The 20,558-nt window shown below is 32.4% G+C and overlaps 1 protein-coding gene across 1 annotated transcript in view; it reads left to right on the top strand.

Annotated features, from left to right (window-relative positions):
* The window catches only part of LOC129219915 (chromobox protein homolog 1-like), a 35,323-nt gene extending 15,013 nt beyond the window's left edge, over positions 1-20,310 (top strand). The window contains exons 4-5 of the mRNA XM_054854231.1: positions 925-1,019; positions 19,842-20,310. Of these exons, the coding sequence (XP_054710206.1) occupies positions 925-1,019; positions 19,842-19,983 (237 nt within the window). The 3' untranslated portion in view covers positions 19,984-20,310. The remainder of the gene's footprint in view (positions 1-924; positions 1,020-19,841) is intronic.
* Positions 20,311-20,558: the final 248 nt, after the last annotated feature.

Here is a 20,558-nt window from a genome sequence, read left to right as displayed (position 1 = left end):
GTTTTAGCGATAGTCGATATCTTTTCCAAGTGATTTCAAAATAAGAACGGAGTCGAATATAGAGCAGCACTTTTTTTTTAACTTTGTCAGTACAACATCAATCAATTTTTTGACTGTTCAATCATGTACCGTTGTACATTTTACTTTACTTCAATATTTGCGACATTGTGTATATAAAAATTAGCGTTATGCAAGATCAGAAAGAAAAAATATGAAAATTGTTCTTTTGAAAAGATTATGCTTAAAAATATAACTTTTACCTTGATTCGATAATTATTCATATTATGTTGGTTTTATAAAGTTTTTTTCTTGGATCTTCATTATATTTTACCTTAACCCGCATCACAACCACTTCTTGAAGTATTTCGTATTATAAAGGGTCTATATATACGTGCATACTAATATGTTAATCAAGTCAAACATTTCAATCAATATTTCCCCACAGAAAGCTATTTTAATTATTTAATTTAGTTACAAGATTTTGTTCTTATCTCTTTAATTAATCAAGAAATTAGGTATAATGTGACTATTGAGAAACTGTTAATTACATGAAACCTTAATTACCTTCCGAAAATTAATTGTTTTTCTCGCAAATGGTATTTAAACCAAAAAAAAAACGGTTTAAAACAAAAAAAAACTTTTTTTTTTTTAACGTTTTTTTTTTACCAACCCTGCGGTTTCGATACTACAGGGGGACGATATAACCGTGTTGTGCAATGGACAACTGTATGTGTATCTGCCGTAACTCTTATTGCATATACTCTCTTTATTTACTTTAGTCTAAACTAGTTTTTTTTAACGAATTTTAAATATTTTGCTTTAAAAGAAACTTGCCACCAGTTTGTTACATAAACTAATTCAATTTTTCAGTTCAGGCTTGAATCAACTCTACCTATGTATAACCACTGACTTTCTCTTTGTTAGGATGATCGCCCTCGAGGATTTGAGCGCAATCTCGACCCTGAAAAAATTGTTGGTGCTACAGATGCCAGTGGTGAATTGATGTTTCTCATAAAATGGTAATAAAATGTTTCTTTTTCCCTAAATCTGTTGATATGGTGTTGCTCTTAGCTAATTGCAATAACAATGTAAATAATCCTATAAAATTAAATTAGAAATACAAGTGTCGTGACCAGTAACAGGAATTGGGCCCAGCTAGGTCGTAGTCGATTTTATTAGTCTCCTATGAAGTTCAAAGGCCCTCTTAAAATAATCTATCCCCTTGCTAATTACACCCTCAATTGGTAAGCTGTTCTAAGTGCCCATAACCCTGCTGAATTAGTAATTATTCCCAATTTCTAAGGTTACCTCAGATTTGAGTAGCTTGATTAAAATGACTCTGCCCTTCTTTCCGTGTGAAAATTTAACCCATTCCCATCTTTCCATTTTGACAAATTTAGATAACTGGGTCATGTCCCCTCTGACTCTTCTTTGCTCCAGGCTATATATACAGGGTTGCCACGCCACAGGGAAACCTGAAGAAGCGGAAAACACAGGGAATTCAAAAATCGACAAAAAAACAGGGAAAATCCAGGGAATTTCGAAAATTTCCTCAAAAACCTGGAAAATACAGGGAATTTTTTTCCTTCTTAAATTAAAGTTACAAAAATCAATTCCCAAATATATAAACTACCAAAAATTAAATAAATAGTAATAATTATAATGAGAATATTAATAAAGTTCAGAAATAAAGTAAAATAAAAAATGGTAATTTTGCTTAAGTTTTTTTTTAAAGTAAATGTTAAAATATTTATCATAAAAATAGAATCTTGAATTTCATGATAATTTAGAGTGTATGAAATTAGTCGTCAATAATCATTGTTCTGGGTCACTTATACACTTTTAGGTCCATGGCTAAGAGAAGTTTTTTTTTTTTTTTTTTTGAATAGAAAGTTGAATATATTCAACCTCCATGCTATTATTTCAGTTATTATGAATTCTTATTTATTTTCCCTTATTTATTTAGAAATTTGTGTTTCGTTTTTTTACAATGTGGTGAAATTATCAAGATATTAATGTTCTTTTCCAAATAATCAGTGCTCGCTTGTTTGTAATGTTTTATTTTCATACAGGGAAAACACAGGGAATTTTTTTTCCAAAATTGAGTGGCAACCCTGATATATTACGTCTGGTATAATAATCTGAATCTGAAAGTTCATAACTAGTCTAGTAACTTCCCATTCCATCTTGAGATAAGGGGACCAAAACTAAACAGCTTACTCCAAGTGAGACCTTGCCAAACTTCTATAAAAGTCAAAAGAACCTTCTTAGACTTGTTTGAAATAGATCTATAAAAATTCCAAGCTTTGTTGCTTTATTACTTGCAATTCTGCACTGTTGATTAGATATGACGTCTTGATTTATTAAGACTCAGATTAATATTTTCTGCATGACTAATGACTGAACCCTGTAAATAGCAGCTTATATGCTGATTTCTATGAACTAAATGCAACACTGGACATTTCCCTACACTGACTGCCATCCCACTTATCTACCCACTTAGAAATATAATCTAAATCCTCCTGCAGCTGTTTTCAGGGTTCGTACGCCCTTGAAAAAGTTTCTTAGTACTTAAATTCTCTCAAAAATCATCGAATTGCGCATAAAAGTTTGAAAAAGTATTTCACCAATGCAATTTTCGGAACATGTGTTCAATATGCAACATTGCGAAAAATTGTTTCCGTGTTTGGAATTTCAGTCCTTTTGCATCTTGTAAATATTTTGATGTTTTTTACAACTGAAAAATATTTTGACATATGGTACCTTAGATCAGTTTATTTTTTGTTTATTTCATTAATTAGGAAACCATGATAACATTGAACTTACTCGGATTTCACAGAAAATTGCTCTTGTGTTTGAAAATTCAATCTTTTTGCATCCTGGAAATACAGTGAAGCACCGTTTATAAGTTTCTAAAATTGGTCCCTTCAAAGTCTAATACACATTAACCTATACCTATTATACGTTATTTCGTTTGTACATTTTTTTCATAGTCCCTTCAAAAATGTATAAACGGTGCTTCACTGTATTTAAATATTTTGGGTAATCAAATGTTATTTTCGCATATGCTACCTTAGATTAGTATATTTTTTGTTCAATTTTAATAAAAAACAAAACTTTATTTTATGGGAAACATGCCAACGTTGAACAAACTCAGACTTCGCTAAAATTTGCTTCCCATGTTTGAGATTTCAATCCTTTTGCATCTTGTAGATATTTTTATATTTTTGACAACTAGAAGTTATTTTGACACATGCTACATCAGATGAGCTTATTTCATTTATTTTAATAACTAATGTATTCAAGAGTTACTTAAGTCTTAATTATATGTTTATTTATTTTTGGAATTTTAAATTTAAGCAATTGAGCACCTAACAAATTAACTTAAAGTTTGTATTTTAAATATAAAGTTGAATTATATAATTTTATAAAGTTTTTATAAATTTATAAGTACATCATTTTCTTTATGTTTGCTAAAATAATTAAGGTGTATAACATGGGTGATTGTGTTATGATTATTCACTGGAAATCCAGTTGTATTTGTTTTATGCTTTTACCTCCCTATATCTCCAATTTTCTCCTTTACCTCAAATGTTCAAAATTACTACTTTAAAGTTGTGGGTACAAGTAATAGCTTACCAAAAGAGGCTGTAATCAGCAAAGGGGTAGATAGCTTAAGGAGGGTCATTGATCTTCATTTGGATCTAATAAATTGACTAGGACCAGCCTATCTAGGCCCACTGCATGTTGCCGGTTATCAACAGGCATTGGGGCAGTGTTGCCAGATGGTCAAATCCGGGTTTCCCCAAATTCAAAAATTATTTTTCCACTAATATTTTCATAAAACAAATAGACTTCCTCTAGGGTCATTCCATGTCAAGTGATCCAAAATTTGGGGAAATTTTTCGCTCACCCTTTTGTATTTTTTTGAAAATTGGCTCATTGATTGTACCCTTCGAGGTTATCAAAAGTCCAAATTTTTAGATATTTATCTCTATTATTTTTTTATTTATGACACTGTGATTTTTCGAAAAACCCTCTTTTTTTCATGGATGCATAAACATAAAATGGACGATAACTCAGCACCAAATATAGATAGAAAGATTTGGTAAAAAGTATTTTAAAGTATATTAGTTGCTGTTTAATGGGATATGCAACATAACTAATTTCAGAAACATTTTAGTTTTTAAAAAATGAAATTTAAATTTTAAATTTAAAATTCTCAGAAAAGGTATAATGAATTTTTTTTTTAAAAAATTCTCAAAAATTTGTGTGTATTTTATGTTTATTTGTGCAAAGTTTCGAGTTGGGATCTCAATGGGATCACATTTTTATGAATTTTTAAATAAAATTTTACTTATGAAAAAATGACATTTTTCAGATTCTAACTAGTTAAATATGGGGTTCTCTTACTGGGGATGGTCTAGTAAGTAGTAATTGATCATGACTATGCTTGAAATGAGCTGACATGAACTTGTAGATCAGTAACACCCCCCCCCCCCCACCACCACCACCAACATTTTTAATCTTTTTTTTTTCCTCAAAACTTTTCAAACTGTAAAAAAAAATAATAAATAAATAAACCAAAATGAATAGTAAACTTATTAAAAGTTGGTAAATTTTCCTCTTTAAAGCAAGAAAAAACCCTCCCCCCGCACCACCACTTTTATTTATTTTTTCAAAACTATTTTCAAATTGTAAAAAATAAATAAATGAATAAAATAAAACAAAATGAATAGAAAACGTATTAAAAGCTGGTAAATGTTCTTCTTTAAAGCAAGACAAAGTACATTACCCCCCCCCCCCCACACACTCACACATACGATTAACACTATACTAGTATCACGCCTCACCTGATGTTTTTTTTTTTCAGACCAAGTGTTTCTTTTTCAATCCGAACTTCACAAAGTGTACTTGATTAATTCACTATCTGATAAGGAAAGTTATGATTCATTTCATCCCCTACCCCTGCTCCAACTTTCAATTTTGGAGGGAGGAAAGAAATAGTTTGCCCCAAGATCATAGCAAAATAGGAGTGTTTCCCCCCGTTGTTTCATTCTTTTCACACTAAACTAAAAATAAATCTAAGTATCAGATCATATGTCTGTCCGCATAAAACTGTCTTTCTACAACATTTGGAGTGCAGCTGTTTTTTTTCTTTTCTTTAATGCTAGTTTTCTTTTTAATTTCAGTTGTAAAGGAGAGCAATGCAGCGAGATCTATTTATACATATATTAAAAGCAGTTATAGATCAAACAAATTTTGCTAGTTTGAGCATAACCTTCCATATTGTTAAGCTTCATTCCAGATTGCCCCCCCTCCCCCTACGTCCCACTTTCCGAAAGAAAAAAAAGCTGCAAATGAGTGGTTTATTTGACTTTTAGTTTTTATGACCCCCCCCCCCCCCATTTATAAGACTTAGTCACTACTGATGTTTAGCAGCGTGCGTCCCAGTTTATTATGATTATAACTCTTACGTGCCAGCTTTTTTTTTTTTTACAGTTTTGGAAAAAAAAGATAAAAAGTGGTTGTGTGGCAGGGGGGTACTAATCTACAAATTCATGTCAGCTCATTTCAAGCACAGTCATGATCAATTACTACTTACTAGACCATCCCCAGTAAGAGAACCCCGTATTTAACTAGTTAGAATCTGAAAAATGTCATTATTTCATAAGTCAAATTTTATTTAAAAATTCATAAAAATATGATCCCATTGAGATCCTAACTTGAAACTTTGTACAAATAAAGATAAAATACACACAAATTTTTGAGAATTTTTTTTAAAAAATTCATTATACCTTTTCTGAAATTTAAATTTAAAATTTAAATTTAATTTCTTAAAAATTAAAAATTTTTTGAAATTAGTCATGTTGCATATCCTATTAAACAGCAACTTATTTACTTTGAAATGCTTTTTACCAAATCTTTCTATCTGTAGTTGGTGCTGAGTTATCGTTCATTTTATGTTCAAGCATCCATGAAAAAAAGAGGGATTTTCGAAAAATCAAAGTCTCATAAATAAAAAAATAATAGAGATAAAAATCTAAAAATTTGGACTTTTGATTACCTCATGGGGTACAATTGATGAGCCAAATTTCAAAGAAATACAAAAAGGTGAGGGAAAGAACTTTGGATCACTTGACATGGAATGACCCTCTAATATCTCTTGAAGAAAAAAAATTTTCCCCAAATAGTCGAATTTTCTTACAAAATTCCCCAACTTTTTTTTTTCTTCCCATTTTCGCTTTTTTTTTTTTTTTTTGTCTTTATCTTTCTTTACTAATAATAAAGCTGAAAGTCTCTCTGTCTAGATATCTCTCTGTCTGTCAGGATCTCTGTGATGCGCATAGTGCCTAGACCGTTCAACCGATTTTCATGAAATTTTAGCAGAGAATTAGTTTGTGAAATGGGAGTGTGCACCTTTAAGCGATTTTTCGGAAATTCGATTTTATTCTTTTTCTATTCCAATTTTAAGAACATTTTCCCGAGCAAAATTATCATAAGATGGACGTGTAAATTACCAAGTTATAACGTGGAACCGTAAAGTGGGCAAACCATTTGGCGAGAAATTCATCATGCATTATTTGTAAGTATACAGGGGAACCAAAAGACCTTTTCATTTTCTGCTACGGGCAAAGTCGTGCGGGTGCCACTAGTCATAAATAGAAGCATCTGACCGTGAGATAAGAAATAGCGAATTTTTTTTTTCTACTCACATTTATTACTCTGCTTCTGTATGTACATTTAAGCTATGATTTTTGTATATATTTATCCAAGGACGTTCTTCATCACTTATTTTTACCTGTTTCATGTATCAACTAGTTACTCACGCAGAACAGTAATGTGAATTCCGTAGCATAATATTCACATAATGTGAAATGCAAATTCCATAAAGTTGAGTAAAGCTAAACCAACGTTGTTTGATACAAACAATGTAACTACTACTTCTTGATGCAAATTTAAATACGAAAAAATTCTTTTTTTCCCGAAATTTTTTTCCCCCAGCTTTTCCCCAAGAAAAAAAATTTTCCCTAAAGAATTCCCCTCAAAACCCATTTCCCCAAAATCTCCTCAGAGCACCGGATTTCCCCAAAATGGAGAAATTTCCCCCTATCTGCATTGGGGCTGGTATTTCTATGCAGAATGTTTTGATTTAATAAACTATTTTAACCTGAGAAATGAATTGTATGCTAGGGTGCATCATACGCCCCGTCAATTTTTTTTTCGTTTACAAATGCTTTGTCCCTAAGCTATTTTTATTCTACATACAAAATTAATAATTTGTGTGAAATTTTTCCCACTTTGAACAATATTTATGTGTGCCACCTGACAATTGAAAGTTACGAAAACTCAGAAAAATAACAAATTAAGCAATTTTTTATATTTATTTAATTACTCAGAGAATTATTTGATTTACTGAAGCAAATTTACAGTATATTTCGTAATATTACTTTGATAAATATTAAAATTCGGTTTAAAAGTTAGTTTTTAATCAATTTTCCTCTTTTTGCGAAGATTTGAGAGTTGTTTTCGATCATGCTCAACTGCTTGGAATACATTCTGGTAATGATCTTCTGTTTTGGCTGATATTAAAAAGTCATTGGTCAGCTTTATTCCTCGCTCAGCACAATCGTTTACTACACTGATTCCTTTCAAATTAGTCTTTGAAGTCTGATAGGAAATACAATTTGACCACTGTTTAACATCTTCCACCATGAATTCTGAATCTAACTTCAATATTAAAAATAAAAACCAGGAATCAATGCCAACAAAATCAGACAGTGTTGGTGATAAATGAATTTGTGTTGGAAACTGGTTTTCCAAAACCCATACCAAATCTGTGTTTTGGATTAGAAAGATTAGCTGGTCTAATACTAACATACTGTCAGCAAGATCACGTCGGTCTGCTTCAGGCAATTTGTCACTCCAGAGTGCTAGAGGTAGTTTCTTCTGTCAGATACCAAAGGTGATTTTTAAAAGCATTAATTGGACTTCCAGAAATTTCTGAATTAATAATACTGTATTTTATAAGTAAATGAAAGAATTGCAAGTCATTCCATGATGCATAAAAGACAGAAGTGCATGTCATCCACCATGAACTATGTACCAAAGTGACGAAATTAACAAAATTTCTAAATTTTAAAACTTTTTGATGTGTAGTTATTGTTGCAGTTGGTAGTTCTTGGATTTGATGTTGAAATAAGCAAATTTTGATTGAATAAATTAATTTTTCCATCCATCGTGCTTTGTGTAAAGCTCCTGGGCGTTTAAAGTTGGCTGCAGTTATCTCATTTGGATCGTTTACTAAGAATAAAAGACAAAGTTGAACAAATTCTAAGTAATCACTTCTGCAAAACAACATTTGATTTAGCTAATTTGATAACATTGTTTTTGCACTCGTCAATTAATCTTTTTGCGGACTCACTGAATGAACTGTCATCAAATTTGGATAAATTTATAGGTATATTAGCGGTATATCTTTCTTCCACAAACTGCAGTAATGTATAATGTTTGTCAAATCTGTTAAACACAAATATGTCTGGTGACTTGGATGCTTCAATTTTTAAATTGTCAAACACATGTGACAATATAATTTCTCCAATGTGGTACGCAAGCTGATCACAGGAGCGCTTTACCCAAACGCTCTTAAATAGCTACACATGCTGCAGTTATATATCCTGTATTAGAAGCAGTTGTGTCAAATTACACATTAACTACTGAGTCCGAACAGTTCCATGAATTTAGTAAATTAGTTGTTAAATTAGCAATGATATCGCCTTTTTTTTTTTTTGTCTGTTCCTGGTGGATATGCTGGTACAACAAGAAGCTTAACTTCATACGAATTACATAAGATAACTGCAAGCTTTTCTTCTGCAATATTTTGATTTGTTAAAGTTGGTAAGAGTTTAGAATGCCAGTGCAAAGTTGCCAAATCATAAGCATTCCATTGATCTTTACAAGCTTTGGCAATGTCTCTGACACTTGATCGTCTTGCTCTGTCTGTTGTTGCATATGATGCTGAAATTTTGGATGAATCACCATCAGCTTCTGCTATTAAAACTTAGTGTATGAAGCTTGCTGTGCTAGTGTCATTTTTAAACGTGTTGCTAATGATATAACATCAGGTCGTTTTATAATATCATGTGGAATAAAAGCATATGTACCAGTTCGTACTGTACGAGGATGATTTCTGGTATGAGCATTTTAAATCTAATCTCTCGGATCTGTCTCATCACTTGCCTCACTTACATCACTATTTTCATCTCTTTCAATTTCATCAATAATAGCTGAATTAAAACTTGTATTAATGTTGCTTGTTTCCTTGACTATTTTTTCATAAAATGCTGCTTTTGATATTTCACGCATTTCCCGACGCTCAATTTTTTGCTGTAATATTTTATCATGTGAACCAAAGGTTGCTAGACGATCACTTTTCATAGATTGAAGAAAAGCTAAATCTTCTGAATTTTTTATAAGGCATTCTACACTTTTAAGTCATAATGAAAATGTTTTAGATAATTCTTCTCCCATTTTCTTTACTTTATTAATAGAATTCGTTGTATTTCTTCTTTGAAAAGGAATTGCTTTTCATTTTGTGTTGTCTTCATGAAGTTTTAGTATTTTCTCACAGGATTTACGTTCAGTAATCATTGGAATGTTTGCTTTTGCATAGAAATCAGATATTTTTGACAAGACAAGTTTTGAAGACTCCCATTTGGTAAGATTCCGATCGGCACCTTTCTCAATATGATACATCAAGCAACGAAGCACTTGCAAGCTAGTGGGTAAACATGAACCCTTAAATTCTGAGTCCTCTTGAGTTATTCCACTTCCAAGTCCAAATACCGTTAAAGATTGTCTGGTTTTGACTTTTACCTTTTGTACAGATGAACAAGGCTTTGTTTGTGGAGAAAATGTCACTAATTCAACAGCAGCTGATTCACTCATGTTTATTAAAAGTTTTCAAAATATGTTACTTTCAAAAATTCATGCACCTTATGAATTAAAATAGAATATATTAACTTATTTAAGTAATTTACAACACATATGCATAGAATAACAAGAAGAAAACTTAAAGAACTAGCATTAGTAGTTGTATGGTAGAAGAAAACGGTAGAAAGTTGAAAACAAATAGTGAACCTGAACTGTTACAGTTACAAAATATGTTATGGAAAGTTACTGAAAAAATGGTAACAGTTAAAGTTAACACAGGTACAATGTAAATTAAATAATTTAAAAATTATTTACCAGTATTGCACTTTGAGTCACTTTTTATTGCTATAATTGTTCATTTACCTTAAAAAAGAAACTTCTTGCTTGAGGTGGGATACCTAAATTAATTTTGATTTTCATAAAAATTCACAGGAATACTATCTAGTGGTATGAGAACATTTTTAAATTAGGGACAAAACAATTTTAGAATAGTTGGGCAAATGATGCACCCTATTGTATGCATATCAAAAGTTATTGTTGTACATATGTATATTCAAGTAATAGAGTTCTTAGTTTTAAAAATTTCTCCCCCCCGCGCCCCAATTAGCTCTTTGAAACTTTCAGGTAATTTTTTTATGAAATCACAATCACACCTGATTATTATTGCCTTTCTAAATTTAGATTGTTGTTTCAACAATACTCCATTTGTTCCCGAAATAAAACTACTTTTGTCATATTATGTCAATTTCTTCAGACAGGTGATTTTTCAGTATTTTTACTGAATTCAGTATTTCTGGAGAAAGCAAAATGATGTATGCAGAAAAAAAAGGGAACATTGGAATTTAAATTCAGCATGTATAATTTCATTCTTCCAATTAAAATGGTCTGCTATGTATATAGATACAAAAATATATGGGAGAGCTTTCATTTGTAGTAAAATATACTAACAGTGTTGTGTTAGTTAACACATCCAAGCAATTTCAGTATTTTTCATCCTGTTTGGGTCACATGTCTGCTTCTTGTGAATCTTTTCAATTTCGAAATATGGCTCTATGAATCTGAACTTGCACATTTATTCACTATTATAAGTTGAAATAAAGCTGAATAGACTCAAGTTTACATTCAGAGTATTTATCACTTCTTAACCCTTTGAAGCAGAATTTGCAATAAAAACATTTTTCATACTTTTTTCATTATTTTGTATTAATTTAGATCAAAATAAGTGAAAAATATGTTTTTTAGAAATTTAATATTTTTTCGTTATGAAATACAGCATGGGACACCGGTGTCCCTTTCTGCGTTAAGGGTAAAGTCTTATTGGGACGCCCGTGTCCCTTTCTGCGTCAAAGATTTAAATTTTACTGGTCAATGATGTTCCAGTCTTCACCATGGAAGCAAAAAAAAAGCATAAAAATTTTACTACCTAAGTTTGAGGACAAAAAGGAACCACCAAACATAAATAATTTCTATACATACCATTTATTTTTCATGGAATTCCTTGAAACAATTTCTGCTTGTGGTAAGGCAGAAATGCATATTACAAAAAGTGCAAAAAATATTTGTTCTATTCTCAACTTTTTTTTCCGAACAGTTTTTGCATCTCTTTCTCACCTCTGAAGTATCTGGTAAGTTTCTCTTGGAACTTTCATTGTGTGCACTGAGTTGTTGAGACATGCAATGACGGTTTGAATATGAATGTAAGTTGTGTTTCCGGCTCGAAAAATCCCCTATCAATGGGAGTGCAATTTTTCGCCGAAAGGTGATACTCTTCTCTTTTGTTGAGGGATTCAACTTTTGGAAAATAACGTAAGCGTTATTCACCGCTATGTCCAATATGTCATGAAATGGGCGCAAATAGTACTTATACCTGGAGCCTCTATCGATTCCATATGAAACTTTCTTTTGGTCCATAATGTCCACACCACCCATGAAATTGTTATAGTCATTTATGACTGCTGGGCAGGGGTAGAAATTAAGAAAAATAAGTCACTAGCCCAACAGACCAGTAACTACGAAATTTTACTGGTCCGTACACAATTTTAGTGGTCCATTCTTGTGTCCTGGTTTTAAATAAGAAGCAATTATAGAAAAAAATACAAAATCTGTACAACAAAATTATTATGATAAAGAGAATCAATTAGCTGTTTTCAACAAAATTGTCTGAGTGACTGGAGAAGAGAAGAAAAAAGATTTCTTTTTATTAATACTAAGTAAGGCAAGAAAGTTTATTTATATCGTCGCTTTGGAAGGAAGGCAATAGGGTGGCAAAAACAATATGTTATAGCAATGACGTACCTAACATAGGTGACACCTGGTCCTGGAGAGGTAATTTGTAGCAACACCAAATTTTGAAATTTGTAGTCCTAAAAATGCTTTTTAGCTTTATATTTTTCAAAAACTTGCTATTTCACTTAAAGTGTCAACCCCCAGACGGGTAACACCTAGGGTGGTTCACCTCCCCCTCCCCCCATAGCAACAACCACTGTTTATCGTGCTGTAGAACTTTCTTATTTTTTCTTCAAAAGAAAACCTAAATATTGTAATTAAAGGTGCAAACATTCTCTCCACAGTTTCAACAAATGATGTTAACAGTTTTTAAAAAGAAAACAGGAATAAATTTTTACTGGTCCAATAGACCAGCAAAATTTATATTCTACCGGTCCGATGGATGTTTTTGTGGTCTGGGACCAGTGGACCACTGTTAATTTCGAGCCCTGCTGGGCATGTTACACTTTTTTTTTCCACTTTTCCTTTTTCTCTGCGCTTGACTGTCACAATTTCATCGGGTCTTCTCATCGTACTAAGGAGCAGGACAGACCAATTATCCATCCATTTTACGACGTATATTCCTTCGGCTTGCCTGCAGTCGATTTCGCCTCGATTCATTTCTCTGTCTTTTTTCAAATCTATCGGTAAATCTTTTCAATCACACCGAATGGTACCGCAAGCAAATACTTTTTTCTCTTTGAGAACCTTTAGCAGCTCAAAACTCGTAAAAAAATTGTCAAAGAACAATTTGGCACAAGTGCCATTCAACTTTTCAGATAGCTGAGGAACAACAGATGCACCGAGCCCATATTCAGCTTCTTTTTTCTTTCCAGTGTACATATCAAACTCGTACAAATATCCGTTCTTTGATCCACACCGAGACCACATTTTGAATCCCCATCGAATTGGCTTATTTTTTACATATTGGCGCATAATATTATGGCCTCTAAATTTGATCATATGTTCGTCAATAGACATACATTTCTCCGGCTCAACTGCCTCCTGAAAAGCTTTATTGAAATGCTCTATCAACGGGCGAATTTTAAATGCTCTGTCACGATTTTCGTCATCTATATTGGGAGTATTCTTCTCATTATCATTAAAATGCAAAAACCTTCTTATATAAGTAAATCTTTCATAAGTCATTGTTCTTGCAATCAGTGAAACTCTCAAATCTTCGTCAGTGGACCAATAATCTCTTAAATTAGGAAGGACGTGATACCCCATAACATAACATATTCCTAGATATGCATATATCTCCTGGGATGAAGTTTCAAATAGTTCACCCTTCTGTTGAGCATACAGATTTGTTTGGGGGACAATTATTTCTTCAACTAAAGATTTTAAGTTAGAAACTGCGAGAAATGTATCTGCTTCTGATGAGTGTTCAGTCAGAGACAGTAATTTTACTTTGCCCCATTCTATTTCGATGTCAGGTTTCGGTAAAAAAACGGGATCTATTTCTTTTGACCAAACAACCTTCTTTTCTTCTTTCTTCCCTCTCTTATAGCTTCTGTTTTGTTTTTTTCCTCTCTTGCAACTTGGTTTTTGAAACGTAGCATTCCTTTTCCTCTTTGATGCTCTTTCCACATCTTTTTCCGTCTCTGGCACTACCTCCACTTCTTCATTTTCAGTAGTATTTTTCACTTTTGCACCATCAATAATGACAAGAGTTTTTTCATGATCACCATTACCTAAATTAACGATATCGCTTTCCAAAAACTCGGTATCTTCATCATCTAAATCACCACATTCACTGCCACTGCTTTCCGCAAACAATATTGCATTAATTTGTTCTTGTGTTAGTTCAAAATGCCTTGAACGACGATATTTACTGCACGCCATTTTAGCTGTTTACAGAAAATTCGCTGAACACAGAATGCTGATCAACCTACGTGCAAATGCTCAAATTGCAAATACTAACCTCAAATGTGACCTTCAAATCCTTTATCAGGAGCCATTGTATCCCTGAATAGAAGAAATGAATACTATCTCCCAAACTATTTCACACGTGCTCGCTCGCAGGGCGGTCTGGTAGCTTATCGCAGATAGGGACGCATGTGTCCCTTGGGAAGTCTGGCCTCGTGGCTCAGTTCTAAACAATAATTTTTAAAAATCACACTACTTTTCAGTTACTTAGATCTACATGAAACAGTAATTCATTCTTGAAATTTCTTTAGATTAAGAAACCAATTATTGACAAATTTTTAAATGTGAGTGAAAAAAAAATTCATACTACATTTTTTGAATTTTTTATTCAAGTACAAAAAAAATTCCGATCACTTAAAAAAATTTTAAGAGTAGTAATTAGACTGTTTTTTATTATTAAAAAATATAAAATTATATTTTGACGTATAAATAGAGCGTCAGAAAAATTATGTATAAAAGGGACACCGGTGTCCCATCTGCGTCAAAGGGTTAAGCAGCTTTTGTATGTCTTGAGGTATGGAGACTGGACTGTGGACTTTCATAAACTTTTATTTACTAATTTTTAAATTTACTTGAGGACAGTTGAAATGCCTTATTGGCAGAACAACTAATACATACATGTGAATAATTGATTTGCGAACCTCTAATATTTGAGAACTGAATATTTCAACCTGAAATTACTTTCTGGGTGATGTTTTTGTCCTAACCGCCTTTATAATGTAATAAACCACCATATTAATATTGGAAATAAATGTTGAAACACTCATGATAGGTTTTTTACTTCCTTTTACAAAAAGGAAGTGTTGTATTTGCGAAAAAATTCTCACTCAAAAATCTACCTTAAATTCCATTTTGCTCACCCATGAATGAATGTTGAGTTTTTTTTTTTTTTTTTCAACTCGACCACTCGTGGATGATTGCCTAAGAACGTATAGATACGCGAAATATTCATTTTGATGATTCCCAAATTAGTTACAATGAGTTTTCTCGTTATGTCTATATGTATGTATGTCGCATAACTCAAGAAAGGTATGTCCTAAAAAGTTGAAATTTCGTACGTAGACTCCTAGTAGGGTCTACAAAAGTAAACTATTGAATCACATTAAAATTACCAATAATAGGAAAATGACATTTAATTGGAGTAAAAGGAAGTCATGTGAGGCACACATCAGCTCGTTTAATATCAATTTGCTTATTCCAGAAAATATACTTTGAATGTGGAGATTGCAAAATTAAACCTCTTTGGATCTGCTTCTCTTTATGACCGAACTTTTCAAACATTTTCAGAAAAACTTTCGACACAGTAGATCTTTCATCAAAGTGTCTCTTGTTGTAGAAAAAGCAATTTTGTTTTCCTATACTTTTTTGTTTTATTGCCTTATTTCTATGTTAGCAGTAAATGAAATCTGCATGCAGTATTGTTAGTACAAACTTATGATATTGCCTTGAAAAATGCTTGAATTTGTGTCTCCCTGAAGGATATGAACCCTGGTTTTACTTGTCCTTTATTTTCTATGTACAATCCCCATAACTCTGATGTCATGTTCTCCAAAATATTTTCTTGAATATCATTCCTAAAAATGAAGGTTATAGACCTGAAAACTGAATCTTGTGGAATCCTGCATAAAGCATTACTCTATTTAGAATGATTTCCCCTTACAACTCTGTTTCCTTCCAGTTTCTAACTTATATTAAAATCCCCCCCCCCTCCCCTTTCCTATATCAGCTAGTTTGCTGAGTAGAGCAAAAGGCTGTGTATTATCGAAAGCTTTTTGAGAATCAATATAAACATCTACGCACTTTTTGTTATCTGAAGCTATGGCAACCTTGTCATGAAAATGCAATAAATTAGCGCATGATTTTCCTTTCCTGAATCCATCCTGCAAAAATTCACACAGATTAGTAGATATTAGGACTCGACCGATGCATCGGCCTGGCCGATGCATCGGCGCCGATGGTTCAACAATTTATACATCGGCATCGGCGGCCGATGCTAACTTGCAGGAAACATCGGCCCATCGGCCTTAAAAAACATCGAAAAGCCGATGGAATTGGCCGATGTTTTTGGAAGAAAAAAAAAAGGACCTTTGTTGCTTTACTTTTTAATGCAAAGTAAAGGGAGTTATTTTTTTCATTATAAAATTATTTACTTAAATTTCAGTATGACTATCTATTTTAGTCTCCTTTGAAAGAGTTTTTAATACTGCATTCAGGTACCAAACAAGTTAATTATTGCTTTGTTTCTTGCAGCTGGATGTACGTATGTATCTCTCATAAGTCATAACTCAAAAATGCTAAGTTGTAGAAGGATAAATTTTCGCATGTGGATTGTTTGCGTACGTTCCAGTTGTGCACTTCCCTTTTTGTTTTCGATCGGGTATTCTGAAAAGCCTGTTTACTCATTTTTTGTGGCTATTAATTACTTATTTCAATGCAAAACTAATAAAGCGTCTCAGACTGATGATCATTTGGTGATATATTGCAGAATTGGAGACCATGGAAACAAATATGAGATGGCAAAACCGGTTTTTGTGTCATTTTTTTAGATTCCCGTTGAGCAGACGGTAATTTTTAATTTTTCGATATCTGAAATATGAATCACAGTAATGCAGTCTTTTCTGCTGTATCGCTTCGGCGGAGTTACAAGTTGTTCCCGTCGAAATACACTATGGGGCCCTATTTCTCTATCACACAAGTTGTAAAACATTTACCATAAGCAGTTTTGTAACTCCTACGGTGCCCCTATAGTTATGGGGCCTCTCGCGCAATTGCAACATTTGCTATATTTTAAATCCGCCTCTGCACGTCAAAACAAACTCGGGTGAAAGTTTTGAAAGGGTTTTTCCGTTCAATGTTTATGATTATTTTGAAGTCTTATTCTTTGAATTTCCGAGAACACTTGCGTGCTCCTCCTCTTACTCCCTCAATTTCTGAAATTAAACTCTAGTTGTACTTCTGAGTTGTTTAAAACTAACACCATTCATAAAATTGGAGATTTTAAAAAAAAAAACTTTACCTATTGTTTAGAAGGAATTTAGAGCATTAATGTAAGAAATTGATTAAAGACGTTTTGAATGGTGACATAATTCGGAAATCGGAGGGACTATTTAATTTTTTCTTCGGAAGTGCTGAAATAGATTCAGAAACACTTCCGAGGCGTTGGTTTTAGCGGTTCTTTACTAAAAAATTTAGGCCGAGGTTGGGGCAGAAGTGTGAATTACTCCAAAACCAGAGAGTGACCCCTTCCCTAACCCTCTCTCGAGGTTTCAAGCATTTCTTAAATATTTAGCAATTATTTATTTTAGTCAAGAAATGTCATTTTGCATATTTCTCATACTTGTTTCACTTATATTTCGTAATGCGCCATCTTTTTGGCATCATTAATAGCGATCGATTTTTTTTGTTGTAAGTAACTATTTTTATGTATTTATATAAAATCAATGAATAAGTTATTTTCGTGTTTTATAGAAAAGTTTAAAGGATTTTCTATTATGCAATTTTTTAAATTTCAGAAAATTATTGTTAAATTGATAAATTTAATTTGAACTTGTTCGTAGTGCTTCATAAAAGATTAAACAATCAAATTTTCAATATTATGTGTGCAAACATCAGATCAAGTAGTATATGTATTCAGTTATTTACTTGGTGTAAATATTGAGTTTGTTTATTGTAGCTGCGTTTTAAAAACATCGCTCTTTTCATGGATATTTTTTTCAGCAAAATTTATGTCACTGTTATGGCTTTTATGAAAAATGCAAACTTTTCTATTCATAAATTTTAAATAAGTATAAAAATATTCCTATTATGATTTAATATTGTAATTTATCTTACTTTTTTTGTTTAATTTGATGAGTAAAAAATGTCTACGTGCAATCTTTCCACTTTAATTGCGTAATTTGTTAACGGTTTCATAGTTTTTTTCTAATTTTTTTTAATGATTAATCATTATAATTTAATATTTTTTAAGTATATTTATTTTACCTAAATCCATACATTAGAGTACAATATTACTGAAATCTTAGTAAATATTCAATTAAAAAACAAACAAACAAATCAATTGGTTATTAAATAATCTCTTTGTTTTTCTTCCATTTTTTTTTCTTTTTTTTTTTTAGCTGTTGTTCTTTCTCTTTCATCATACAGCAGTAAAAAAGGAGAAGCATAGCTACACCCTATAAAGTATAAAGATTGTACGTAGTACGATCCAAAAGTTCGGGGACAAGCTGTATAAAACCTTACCCAGAATAGTTCACATTACCGAAGCACATCCACCTTCAAAAGGTTACCTTGAGGGACTATGTACTTCTGCCAGTGTTCATATAACTTTTGTAAGCACTCCTGGAAGCCATTTTTCGATGAGCCTTCTATAATGCAGCTTTATCTTGACGGAAGAAAGCGGCGTCCATGCAAATGTTTTTTTGCTGGGAACAGATAAAAGTCACACGGAGCTGAGTCCGACGAAACGTTATTTGTTTATCATATCAGAGTATTGACCAATCGAACCGTGCATCCTCAACATGAAAGTCGCCTTCTTCCCCATGATGAAGTTAAAGCAGCAGCACAAGAGGCCTTACAGGAGGTTGCGCGAAAAATGTCTTTCAGGAGTGCTTCTAAAAGCTATTCTTCTGTTGGCAGAAGTGCATAGTCGTTCGAGGTGACTATTTTGTAGATAGATGTGCTTCGGTAATGTGAACTATTCAGGGTAAGGTTTTATACAACTTGTCCTCGAACTTTTAGATCATACTACGTACGTATGAGTTTTCAACTTAGTATTTCATAACGTTTTTGAGTGACACAAGTTTACGCACATGAAGAGATCACAAGAGAATTTGCGATAATTAACTGAGGAGACATTCAAAATGGATATTTCGGTCATCTATATGTTCTTAAGTACATATGCATATACAGATGTGCCGAAAAATCTTGTGAAGATTAAATTGGGTGATCGTAAAACAGAAATTTAGGTCAAAATCTTTTTTTTTTTTTTTGTGATTACAATTCATTATTCGTAGAAAGGAAGTAAAGTGTAATGAATCAAAGATCCTTTAAATTCCTGATAATTTTATCAATTTATTTCTGTTTGATTTTTTTTTTTTTTTTTTTGCCATCGGCCAACGGCATCGGCCATCGGCCATTTGGAGGAAAACTATCGGCCATCCTTGAACAATCGGCCAACAATCGGCATCGGCCCATCGGCCAAAAAATGCCATCGGTCGAGCCCTAGTAGATATCATGAATAAATATATCTAAGGTCCTTAGTGCTGTACCCAAAGTTGACTCAATGCTAATGAAAGAAACCATAGCCTGTAGCTTGTTCGAAATGTTTTTCTTACTACTGTCAGGCCCGCTTAAACGAATAAAACCTCCAGAAACCGAAGACTTCCACATACACACAATGTTACAGATCCCCGCTTAACCGAATAATTTCCCCGGACAATCAAATATTAAAATTTCTTTTGCCTTTGTCATTACAAAAAAAAGTGCAGTCTATAATTAAATAAATAACATAAATAAATATATAATTTAGAGAGGTCCCCGCATTATCGAATAAATATTTCTTGAAACCGACAATTTTCGATTAAGCGGGGCCGACAGTACTTTCTTACCACATTGTAAACTGACTGTTAAAAAAGAGTTCTTTGTGTTATTGTTCTAAATGTGTTTGGATGAAGAAAAAAAACCTTTGAAAATCCGCTTAACTTTTATTTTAGGAAAGGATGCGATGAAGCTGATCTTGTTCCTTCCAAAATTGCCAATGTAAAATGTCCTCAAACAGTAATAAAGTTCTATGAAGAAAGACTGACATGGCAAACTGGCAGTAATAATTGTGATGACGATACTAAAGAAAATTGATGTTTGATGTTGCAAATTTTATCTGTTGCTCATTTCCATTTTAAAAAATAATCTAAGAAAGTTGAATTGATAAGCACTTTCCCTGCATTTCATTGAATTTTGAGTTCTTGTAACCTAGTTTTAATTTTCTAATGATAGGAAATTGAATTTTAAGGAAGTTTATTTTTAAAATGTTCATTATCTATTGACTATGTAAAATAAATGGAGAAAAATATTTTTCATTCTTATTGCTGTAATGTAATTTATACCATAATGTAAATACGGTCATTCCTCATGTTTTTAGAAGCTTTTTGTAAAGTATCTAAGCATCATGAATAAAACAATTGGACTTTTTTTTTGGCTTGTGTTCATTTTAAATATTGATGCGAGAATGAACAAATTTCCAGTCTGTAAGTGATTGATCCTAATTTAAGTAAAAACTGGGTTCCCACTGTCCTACAAAAGACCTGAAATTTCATTTGCAAACTGATCTTTTCATTCACACCCTGGAGAAGGCATGGATTTCAGCGATGTTCATGCAGAGTTCCCACGGGTCCTTGAAAATCCTTTAACACTAGAACCGCGGATGAGGTCAT

The sequence above is a fragment of the Uloborus diversus genome, chromosome 4 (assembly GCF_026930045.1).
Source record: "Uloborus diversus isolate 005 chromosome 4, Udiv.v.3.1, whole genome shotgun sequence".
Lineage (NCBI taxonomy): Eukaryota > Metazoa > Arthropoda > Arachnida > Araneae > Uloboridae > Uloborus > Uloborus diversus.
This window is presented reverse-complemented; position numbering and strand designations above follow the sequence as displayed.